At 36.9% G+C, this 11,881-nt stretch overlaps 1 protein-coding gene and 1 pseudogene across 9 annotated transcripts in view; one reads left to right on the top strand and one right to left on the bottom strand.

Moving 5' to 3' along the window:
* The window catches only part of STRADB (STE20 related adaptor beta), an 89,868-nt gene that overhangs the window by 16,154 nt on the left and 61,833 nt on the right, over positions 1–11,881 (top strand). For 3 of the 8 annotated variants that reach the window (XM_082467218.1, XM_082467219.1, XM_082467217.1), the window contains 6 exons: positions 495–618; positions 1,642–1,813; positions 2,479–2,583; positions 2,752–2,996; positions 3,697–3,739; positions 4,249–5,089. In XM_082467218.1, coding sequence (XP_082323344.1) covers positions 495–618; positions 1,642–1,813; positions 2,479–2,583; positions 2,752–2,996; positions 3,697–3,739; positions 4,249–4,392 — 833 coding nt within the window. In that variant the 3' untranslated portion in view covers positions 4,393–5,089. Of the gene's footprint in view, positions 1–494; positions 619–1,641; positions 1,814–2,478; positions 2,584–2,751; positions 2,997–3,696; positions 3,740–4,224; positions 5,090–11,881 lie in introns of those variants that run through there. The other 5 variants (XM_082467223.1, XM_082467222.1, XM_082467224.1 and 2 more) reach the window with 3 other exon arrangements.
* Positions 7,319–11,528, bottom strand: LOC309663346 (heterogeneous nuclear ribonucleoprotein D-like pseudogene; annotated as a pseudogene). The gene has a single exon. The product of its transcript is annotated as a heterogeneous nuclear ribonucleoprotein D-like pseudogene (transcript).

Raw genomic sequence — 11,881 nt, forward strand, 5'->3', positions numbered from 1 at the left:
TTATTTCACTGTATTGTAAACATCTGCATGTGTACCTGTCTCCTTCACTGGATTTGAGCTTCTCGAGGGCAGGATCATGTATGTATTTTTCATTTTGGTATCCCCAGGTGGTCGTAAAATACCTAGCACAAGTAGTGTTCAGTAGGTGTATTGAATAAATAAATGAATGGATTCTAGAGCTTTGATTTTTAGGATAGCTTTTGTGAATTGCCTGTGGATTTAAAATATATATGTTCTCACACAGTATGTATTTTTTTAGTAATATTGACTATTGTTAATTCACTTTCCTAATCTCTAGCATGTCATTAGAAAAGTCTTTTTAAAGATTGGTGAAGGAAAATTACCTTGGCATAAGAAAGTGGTTAGACTCTAAAATGTAACACGTGTGCATGCGAGCATGTGTGTGTATTTACGGTTGATAAGAACATTTAAAACATAGCTAGAAGCAAAATCACTTTCAGTGTTCATCTAAAGATTTCAGGGGTTTCTTTCAGGTTCAGCAAGTCAACTCTTGAGGACTTACTTTCCTGAAGGAATGAGTGAAACTTTAATAAGAAACATTCTCTTTGGAGCAGTGAGAGGGTTGAACTATCTGCATCAAAATGGCTGTATTCACAGGTATTTACTTATTTGTATTTTACAAAGTGAAAGAATTTGAGAGGAAGAAGTCTTTTAGGGAGCTTTTAGGAAGGAGCAGTTGAGTGTTAGAATGGAGGATAGGAAACTTGCAAATGAAAATTGAGGGAGGAAAGGACCAATAGGTATAGTAGATGCTTACATTTTATAGTTCATTCACCAGAAATGTTCAGACCACCTCCTCTGTGCCAAGTGCTGTGCTCAGTGCTGGGGTGGAGTGCCAGTCCTCGCAGAGCTCAAGTCCCAATAATGAGGGTTACAAGAACCTATCTGTTTGGGGTATAAGCTGTGGGGAGTGGGATCCTAGTTAACTCTTGTGTTTTGTTTTTTCCTTAAGCAAATAAAGAGCTGCTTTATTTGCTTTTCAGTTGTATGTCATGTTTATATTATATACAGATTGTAACTAAACTTTGATTTCTTAAGTGTTCTGTAGCACTTTGAGATTATCATACTAAATATCAGTTCTCTTGTTGCCAAACTGTAGGTGCAGAAGTAATTGGCTGAATGTTAAAAACAATGCTGTTCTAAGATACATTGGGACTTTGTTTTCCTTTTTAATTAAGTTGCTTTTAAATAAGCTTGTTTTCTTATTGTTTGTTTCACCTCAAAGCTTTTTTCTTACTGTTTGTTGTTTCTTAGCAGCATTCTGGTTAACTGAGGATTTCTAGCAGACAGTATTCTAATTAATCAAGATTTTATTATACTTTACCAGACTATTGGCCATCCTGCTCTATTAGTTTCCAGTTTCCATGTTTAGGATGAAAAACAAGCCTCTTTTATAATTTATTTGATGAAGGAAATTTTTACATTAGACATATCTTTATAAATTTTGTTAATACCATGAGAGGCTATCTTTTATTGGATAATATTGCATTTAACTTTAAATTATAACTTCTAAGGAGTATTTAATTTCCAAAGGAATACATGGATTTATTCTGACCAGATTTTTATTCTTTCTGCATTGGCCAATTTCTTAGTATTTAGGATTGTTTCTTTTTGTTCTAGGAGTATTAAAGCCAGCCATATCCTCATTTCTGGTGATGGCCTAGTGACCCTCTCTGGCCTGTCCCATCTGCATAGTTTGGTTAAGCATGGACAGAAGCATAGGGCTGTGTATGATTTCCCACAGTTCAGCACATCAGTGCAGCCGTGGCTGAGTCCAGAACTACTGAGACAGGTCAGGTGTGGCCATTGCATTGGGTTGTCTATGTGTCTTAAGTGTCTTCTGAGTTTGACTGAAGGACAGTTGTGCCCTTATATTTGGATTGATGAAAGGCCTACTGCAAGACTTTTTTTATTCTTTCTTGTCAAAATTATGTTAGGAATTTTTAAATGTATACCAAATATTAGGTATATCTTGATTTCTCATGAGTTTTTTCCATTATTATTCACCACCCTTTATCAAAAAAGCATATGTATGTAACCTTTTTTTTTTATAAATTTATTTACTTTATTTATTTCTGGCTGTGTTGGGTCTTTGTTGCTGCACGCGGGCTTCCTCCAATTGCAGAGAGCGGGGGCTACTCTTCATTGTGGTGCACGGGCTCCTCACTGCGGTGGCTTCCCTTGTTGCAGAGCACGGGCTCCAGGCGCGCAGGCTTCAATAGATGTGGCACACGGGCTCAGTAGTTGTGGCTTGTGGGCTCTAGAGCACAGGCTCAGTAGTTGGGGTGCACGGGCCCAGTTGCTCCGTGGCATGTGGGATCTTCCCGGACCAGGGCTCGAACCCATGTCCCCTGCATTGGCAGGCGGACTCCTAACCACTGCGCCACCAGGGAAACCCTGTATGTAACTTTTTAAAGGGTATTTACACTAAAGGACTTCAAATTAATTGTTCTACAGGATTTACATGGATATAATGTAAAGTCAGATATTTACAGCGTTGGGATTACAGCATGTGAATTGGCCAGTGGGCAGGTACCTTTCCAGGACATGCACAGGACTCAGGTAAATGCTGCTAAAATCCCTGAACTACTTTCCTTTCATAAGATCCCTTACATTCTAGATAATTTCTTTTAAACATCTTTGCTGTAGACTCTTAGGACCTTTATTGTTGTTGTTATTGCTTTAATATTTTGCCTGAAAAGGATTGAAGGAAATTTTTCTTTCTTTTAGATGTTGTTACAGAAACTGAAAGGTCCTCCTTATAGCCCATTGGATATCAGTATTTTCCCTCAGTCAGAATCCAGAATGAAAAATTCCCGATCAGGTGTAGACTCTGGGATTGGAGAAAGTGTACATGTCTCCAGTGGAACTCGCACAGTAAATAGTGACAGATTGCAAACACCGCCCTCAAAAACATTCTCTCCTGCCTTCCTTAGCTTGGTACAGCTCTGTTTGCAGCAAGACCCTGAGAAAAGGTAATATTGGTCACTTCTAAATAGCATAAAATATCTGTGTCTTGTATTTTATAGAAGTTTTATGATATTTCCTTCTTGCCAAATTCAAGTCTTTTATCAGTCTTTTCATCAAAAAACTATACAGTAGCCTAATCCAGAAAATACCAATGCTAAAAGCAAGTGGAGACAATGAGCAAATGGGAAGAATACTAGATTAGAAGTCAGAAGACTTGGGCTTCAGTCTCAGCTGTATAGTTTCCTAACCAAGTCACCTTGTAAAAATCAGTTAATCTTTCTGGACGTTAATTACTGCACTTATGTTAAGACATTTTAGAAACTTCCAAGCAGTACAAGAGTGTTAGTTGCTGGTATTACAATAATTATTATCACAGATAACTAATGCGTTAGCATTTTGGAAATAAGGTGTGTGTCTTTTTAATCTTTTTTAAGCCCCTTAGTGCCTAGTATAGATCCTTATAATTAGTAAGTGCCTAATAAATGTTAAGTTACAGACTAATTGAAGGTTATCTCTGGAATTAATTCTTCCCATTAGTTAAGGTTGAAGCTAAGAATTGGGCTTCCTTACATTTATTTTTTCCTTTTAATTTTTGTGTATTGAGTTTTATAGCTCTAAACCTAAGTTCTAACATAGTTTACACCGAAAAAATCTACATTCTAATATGAGGTCTTTTTTAAAATAATTTTTTCAAAAAAATTTCAGGCCATCAGCAAGCAGTTTATTATCCCATGTTTTCTTCAAACAGGTGAGCTGATCTATCTTTGTTGTCTAGATGTTTTTTAATACTACTAAAAAGTCACATCATTTTGTTGGCTTAATGGGACAGTTCGGTTACTAAGATTCTTAATAATTTTCTTATAAGATAAAGTTAAAAAGAAGAAAACATTTTTGGTAGTTTAATTATAGACTTTCTAAAATATTTCCATTCAGCAAAACAAAATGAGTAAAGACAAACGGAATATCATCATGTGTTACTTTATCCTCAGCTTATACTTTGATTAATGTAGAGACATTTTATTTTTCTATATTGGCTAGAAATGATGTAAGGGCAAAATAATTCTGATAAAAGTCAGTTTATTTGGCTGTTACTTCTTCTTGTTTTCGGATGACCAGAATCAAAGGCATGTTTAAGTGAAAATACCTAAAAACAATTTAAACACATTTAACATAATTTCTTTAAAAGTTATTTTTTACTAAAAAAACTAATGTATTGAATTTATGTACCAACAGCCTTATTTTGAGTTTCTTTAACAGATGAAGGAAGAAAGCCAGAGTTCAATACTTTCACTGTTGCCTCCTGCTTGTCACAGGCCATCAACAGCGCCACCTCCAGTGTCACCTTGGACTGAGCCGGAATGGGATTTTCCTGATGAAAAAGATTCAAACTGGGAATTCTAGGGCTGCCAAACCCTTTTATGTCCTATATACTTGACACTTTCTTCCTGCTGCTTTTTCTTCTGTATTGCTAGGTACAAATACTAGAATTATACTTGAAAATACAGTTGGTGCACTGGAGAATCTATCATTTAAAACCACTCTGTTCAAAGGAGCATGAGGTTATAGCCCCTTTGGTTAGCTCAGAGTGCTATTATAACTCCAGGGAAACTTTGGAATTATTAATCTAACTACATTTAGTGTCATCTGTTCTCAGAATTTTTTCCCAAGCTGTGACTAACTCTTCTTTTTGATCTCTCAGTATAATTTTTGAGCCAGTTAAATTTTTCAGCATTTTGCTGCCCTCAGGGGAATGAGCCCTCAGAGGACATTGCTTCCAAGTACATTTTTTACTTCCAGATTCTCTAGCCTTTTTAATCAGCTATTGTTAAACCAACAGGCTAGTTTATCCTGGCATCAAACCCATTTTTGATAGAAGGGAAAATGTTTATACTTTCCCATTTTCATCTGTTAATGCTTATGGTAATATCAAACTGAGCCTCACTCACATTAAATGATTCACTTGAAATATATAGAGAAGTTGTAATTTGCTTTTTTTTTTAATTGTTAAGGGGCTAAAGTAACACTTTTCTACTTATGTAAATTATAGATCCTAAATTCGTGCACCCCGTGGGAGCTCAATAAAGATTTATTCAATTGAGTTTATACTTAATAATTTTCTTTGTGTGGTTTGACAAAGCTAAAACATACATTCTAATTTGTTTTGCCAAGGAAAGCTCTTTCTCAAACAGATTTATTTATATAACCTGTTGAATTGGGGACAGCCTGGTATTTGATTCAATGGAGGCAGATTTTCCAGCCCTTTATATGATTATTCTTGCTCCTGTAGGAGATTCAACTTACAAGGACATAGAGAACTTAATAGTTTTACCTTATTAGCAAAAGAGATATGCTGTCTCAAAAAGAGTATGTAGTTTGGACTGTGATAAGTTGGGATTTACCTCAATTAGTAGATTTTCTTTATTTGTACACTCTTATTTAACATTACATTAAAAATTATTTTGAAATGATTGTTTTAAGACTTAAAAATGAAAACCAATGAGACAGTAATATACAGACTAATAGTCTGAAACACAACTCTTTTCATATTTATTGGCTAGCCCCTCTCAAGGATATTTGGGTTACTCCATCAAGCAAGCCACAAAGACTTGCCAAGGTGGAGGAGAGAAAGGAGATGAGTACCAGTGGAGGCATTGAGATCACCTGTAGTGGTGGGGGCTGTAGCTCATTCCACTAACCTCCTCCTTCTCATTTCCCCTCAGCAAGAGAGGCTCACAGGAACCACAGAGGAGGTGCTCTCAAATCTGTGTGGAGAGTCAATATGTGTACTGTGAAGCAGGACTGTGGAGGCCGGGAAACAGTGCCGCTCAGATCCACTGTGTTAGGGTTCTCCAGAGAAGCTGAACCAGTGGATTTTTTTTTTTCAAGTATAGTTGATTTACAATGTGTTAGTTTCAGGTGTACATCAAAGTGATATATGTATATATGTAGGTATATATACTGATATATATATAGAGAGAGATATATGGATATAATCACATGTTCTTTTTCAGATTCTTTTCCATTATAGGTTATTACAAGATATTGAATATAGTTCCCTGTGCTATACAGTAGGTCCTTGTTGTTTTTTTATATACAGTAGTGTGTATCTGTTAATCCCAACTCCTAATTTATCCCTCCAACCACTTCCCCCTTTGATAACCATAAGTTTGTGTTCTGTGTCTGTGAGTTTGTTTCTGTTCTGTAAGTAAGTTCATTTGTATCATATTTTAGATTCCACATATACATGATATCATATGATATTTGTCTTTCTCTTTCTGACTTACTTCACTTAGTATGATAATCCATACACACACACACAGCAGAAAGTATTCCACTCAGCAATAACAGAATGAAATAATGCCATTTGCAGCAACATGGATTTTATATATATATATATATCTATCTCACATCTTCTTTATCCATTCATGTCAGTGGACACTTAGGTTGCTTCCATGTCTTGGCTATTGTAAATAGTGCATTGGGGTGCATGTATCTTTTCAAATTAGAGTTTTCTCCACGTATATGCCCAGGAGTGGAATTGCTGGATCATATGGTACCTCTATTTTTAGTTTTTTAAGGAACCTCCATACTATTTTCCATGGTTGCTGTACCAATTTACGTTCCCATCAACAATGTAGCAGGGTTCATTTTTCTCCACACCCTCTCCAGCATTTGTTATTTGTAGACTTTTTAATGATGGCCATTCTGACTGGTGTGAGGTGATACCTCATTGTAGTTTTGATTTGCATTTCTCTAATAATTAGAAATCTGGAGCATCTTTTCATGTGCCTTTTTGCCATCTGAATGTCTTCTTTGGAGAAATGACTAGCTCGTCTGCCAATTTTTTGATTGGGTTTTTTGCTTTTTTGATATTGAGCTGTATGAGCTCTTTGTATATTTGGACATTAAGCCCTTGTCAGTCACATCGTTTGCAAATATTTTCTCCCATTCTGTAGGTTGTCTTTTCATTTTGTTTATGGTTTCCTTTGCAGTGCAAAAACATATGTTTGACTAGGTCCCATTTGTTTGTTTATGCTTTTATTTCTTTTGCCTTGGGAAACTGACCTAAGAAAACATTGCTATGATTTATGTCAGCGAATGTTTTGCCTATGTTCTCTTCTAGGAGTTTTATGGTGTCATGTCTTATATTTAAGTCTTTAAGCCATTTTGAGTTTATTTTTGTGTATGGTGTGAGGGAGTGTACTAACTTCATTTATTTACATGCAGCTGTCCAGCTTTCCCAACACCACTTGCTGAAGAGACTGTCTTTTCTCCATTGTATATTGTTGCCTCTTTTGTCGAAGATTAATTGACTGTAGGTGTGTGGGTTTATTTCTGGGCTCTCTATTCTGTTCCATTGATCCATATGTCTGTTTTTGTGCTAATACCATGCTGTTTTGATTACTGTAGCTTTGTAGTGCTGTCTGAAGTCTGGGAGAGTTATGCCTCCAGCTTTGTTCCTTTTCCTCAGGACTGCATTGGCAATTCTGGGTCTTTTATGGTTCCATATAAATTTTAGGATTATTTGTTCTAGTTCTATGAAAAATGTCATGGGTAATTTGATAGGGTTCACATTAAATCTGTAGATTGCTTTGGATAGTATGGCCATTTTAACAATATTCTTCCAATCCAAGCACATGGGATATCTTTCCATTTCTTTGAATCATCTTCAGTTTCCTTTATTAGTGTTTTATAGTTCTCAGTGTTGAAGTCTTTCACCTTGGTCAGGTTTACTCCTAAGTATTTTATGCTTTTTGATGCAATTTTAAAAGGGATTTTTTTTTTAACTTTCCCTTTCTGATAGTTCATTGTTAGTGTAAAGAAATGCAACAGATTTCTGTATGTTAATCTTATATCCTGCTACCTTGCTGAATTCGTTTATCAGTTTTAGTAGTTTTTGTGTGGAGTCTTTAGGGTTTTCTATGTATAGTCTCATGTCATCTGCATATAATGACAGTTTTGCCTCTTTCCTTCCAATTTGGATATGTTTTGTTTCTTTTTCTTATCTGATTGCTGTGGCTAGGACTTCCAATACTATGTTGAATAGAAGTGGTGAAAGTTAGCATCCTTGTCTTGCTCCAGATTTTAGTGGGAAAACTTTCAACTTTTCACTGTTGAGTGTTATGTTGGCTGTAGGTTTGTCATAAATAGCTTTTATTATGTTGAGATATGTTCGCTCTATACCCACTTGGGTAAGATTTTTTTTTCTGTCATGAATGGATGTTGAATTTTATCAAATGCTTTTTCTGCATCTATTGAGATCATGTGGTTTTGTCATTTCTTTATCACATTGATTGATTTGCATATGTTGAACCATCCTCATGACCCTGGGATGAATCCAACTTGGTCGTGGTGTATGATCTTTTGTATGTGTTGTTGGATTCAGTGTGGTAGTATTTTGTTGAGAATTTTTGCATCTATATTCATCAAAGATATTGGTCTGTAATTTTCTTTTTGGTAGTGTTTCTATCTGGTTTTGGTATTAGGGTGATGGTGGCTTCATAGAATGACTTTGGGAGTGTTCCCTCCTCTTCAATCTTTTAGAAGAATTTGAGAAGGATTAGTATAAGTTCTTCTTTGTATGTTTGGTAGAATTCCCCAGTGAAGCCATCCAATCCTGGACTTTTGTTTGCAGGGAGTTTTTAAAATTACAGATTCTGTTTCACTTCTAGTGATCAGCCTGCTCAAATTATCTATTTTTTTTTAACACATAAGGAAGCATTTATTTGAGGTTTAACATGAAATCATACAAATAAAATTTGTATAAACACAAATCCACATTGAGTCATAACACAGCAGAAGACAAAGTTAAAACGAATTGGCGGCTATATACAGTTGGATACAGTTGTGTCTTGTACACTAGAAAGTCTTTTATAGAATAATCATCTTAGATCAACAGAAGACCAGTCTTCAGTGTCATCCTGCAAGCAATCTCCTCCTGTTTTCTTCAATGTCCCCTTGTAGTATGGCTGGCAATTGTTTTGGTGACTGCCACCCCCTTGAGATGCCTTGCCATAAGTGCTTTCTTGGTCACTGTAGTCTGCATATCCTTGTCCGTATCCGTAGTTCCTAGTTATACCCAGAATAATCATAGCAGCCATAGCCACTATAGTGTTGATCACCACCATAGGCGCTATTGTAATTTCCATATCCTTGACCATAATAATTATTACTTGGTTCCAGTTTTGGCCCTGACCTCAGTCACGACTCCAGCACCACCTCATCCACCAGCTACAGCACATCTTCCTCTTTTTTGTTGCCTGTATGTGCAACTTTGATTTCACACTTCCCAGGACCAATTTGATGATAACTGCTTACTAACAATTTCTTTACTGGCTCTTTGTCTGTATATGTAATAAAATCCTCTTATTTGCTTTTGTATCCATGGGAAGTTCAATATTTTCAATCTTTCCAAAGCCTCCAAAATATTCTTTAATTTGTTCTTCAGAAGTATCTGGGCTCAGTCCACCCACAAAAAACCTTTTGGGAGGTTCCTTCCCTTTTAAAGCTTTGACCTTTTTAGCATCTAGCACTTTGCCATCCAGTTTGTGTTCTTTAACTTCCAAAACCTTATCAACACTAGCAGCATCTTTGAAAAGCACAAATCCAGATCCTCTTGATCTTTCAGTGACTGGGTCTGTTTTAATTGTGCAGTCTACAACTTCCCCAAGTTGAGACAAATATTCAGTCAGATCTTTCTTAACTTGTATCCCAGCTCAAGCCTCCAATAAACATTTTACCGTCATCCTGCTGATTCTTGCTCACGTTAATCTTGGATCCCTCTGCAAATTCCTCTGTGTTACTGTACTGATTTATATCCTCCATGGCGGCAGAATTGTTGGCTGGTGGGTGCTGTCACGCAGTCTGAGTCGTGGCCGCAACAGTGGCGGAGCATTGTATGGAGTTGGATTTAAAATGGCGGCGGACCCTAATTAAACTTAAAAGCTTTTACATAGCAAAGAAAACCATAAACAAAACGAAAAGACTACCTACAGAATGGTTGCAAATGATGCAACTGGTTTTCTTTTATATATACTTGAATTCTTTTTGGTTTTTGTGAATCTTTTGTATGTTTTTGATTTGTGGTTACCCTGGTTTTCAAGTATGTTAACTCATTACTGTGTCTACTTGCTTTAGACTGGTGGTCCTATAAGCTCAAACACATTCTAAAAAATCTACATTTTCTTATTTCCTTCCCCCATTTTATGATTTTGATGTCCTATTTTACATTTTCATGTTTATCCTTTTGCTGTTCATTGTAGTTATAATTGCTTTCACAAAATTTTTTGATTTTTTTTTTTTATCTATGTACTGGCTTATTCAAGTGGTGTACAATCATTTTATATACTTGCTTTTCCCTATTTTGATTTTCCCTTTCCTATGGGTTCTTGTTTCTTTTCTATTTAGAGAAAACCTTTCAATATTTCTTTTAGGGTAGACTCAGTATTGCTGTATTCTTTTAGTTTTTGCTTGCCTGAGAAATTCTTTAATTTTTTCTTCTATTCTAAATGATAATCTTGCTGGGTAGAGTATCCTAGGTTGTGGGTTTTTCCCTTTCAGGACTTTGAAAGTATTTTGCTATTCCCTTCTGGCCTGCAAAGTTTCTGTAGAGAAATCAGCAAATAGCATTACGGGGGTTCTTTTGTAACTAACTCTTTGTTTTTCTCTTGCTGCCTTTAGAATCCTGTCTTTAACTTCTGCCATTTTAATTATGATATGTCTTGGTATAGGTCTGTTTGGGTTCATCTTGTTTGGGACCCTCTGTGCTTCCTTTACCTGGATATCTGTTTCATTAGGTTTGGGAAGTTTTCAGCCATAATTTCTTCAAGTACATTTTAGATCCCCCTCTCTCTTCTCCTCCTGGGATCCCTATCATGCACAGCTTGGCATCCTTTATATCAGCCCATAGGTCTCGTATGTTGCTTTCTTTTTCTTTTCTTTTTTTTCATTTGTCTTTCTGCGTGCTGTTATGATTGGGTGATTTCCATTATTCTATCTTCCAGATCACTTACTCGTTCTTCTGCATTATTTAGTTTGGTATTTTATTGCCTTTAGTTTGGTTTTCATCTCAACAATTGAGTTGTCTAATTTTGATTGGCTCCTCTTTATTGTTTCTGTTTCCTTGTTACAGTGCTCTGCATTTCTATTGACAGCCTTTCTTAATTCCTTCAGCATTTTTATTACCTCCTTTTTGAACGTGGAGTCTGGCAGGCTGGAGAGTTCTGTTTCATTGTTTGTTCTTTCAGGGGATTTCTCTTCTTTTAATTGGGAGCGTTTCCTCTGCTTTTTCACTTATATTTCTTTGACTCTGAATTTAGGGGAAACAATTATCTACTGTGGTCTCAAAGGGCCGTTTTTATGTGGGACCATCCCTGTGTAGCCTCCATGAGTCCATTATTTTTGGTGTGACGGCTGTTTTTTGGTATGGATGCCTGCCATGTCTTTCCTCAGAGTTAGCTGGACATCATCCCCTTGATATGGGGTATGATTGGTGTGATGACCAGAGCTTGCACTGGATGTGGGCAGGGCCTCCTCTTTGCTCTATCGAGAGCAGGGTCTGCTTGCCAGTTGTTGGAGTAGAAGCCCCCAGATCCAGTTCTAAGCTGCACTGTGAGGTAGGTGGGACTGGAGCACTCCCTCTGGGAAAGGAGCTGCTCCATATTCCTCTCCAGGGGCTGTCCACTGGGACGGGCACTCTGTGCCATCACCTGTTACCTAGTGCATGTGCTCACAAAATACACTGTTGTTGGCACTGCCCTCGGCCCTGCCTCCGCTGTGGGAATGCTGGTAATCAGCTCAGATTTCAGCCCTGCTTCTGCTTGTGTGCACCCACAAAACCTGCTGCTCCTGGCACCAGACCCGCCTCAGCTGGGGAATGCTGGTAATCAGC

This window comes from Balaenoptera physalus (assembly GCF_965194825.1).
Source record: "Balaenoptera physalus genome assembly, chromosome: 6".
NCBI classification, from domain to species: domain Eukaryota; kingdom Metazoa; phylum Chordata; class Mammalia; order Artiodactyla; family Balaenopteridae; genus Balaenoptera; species Balaenoptera physalus.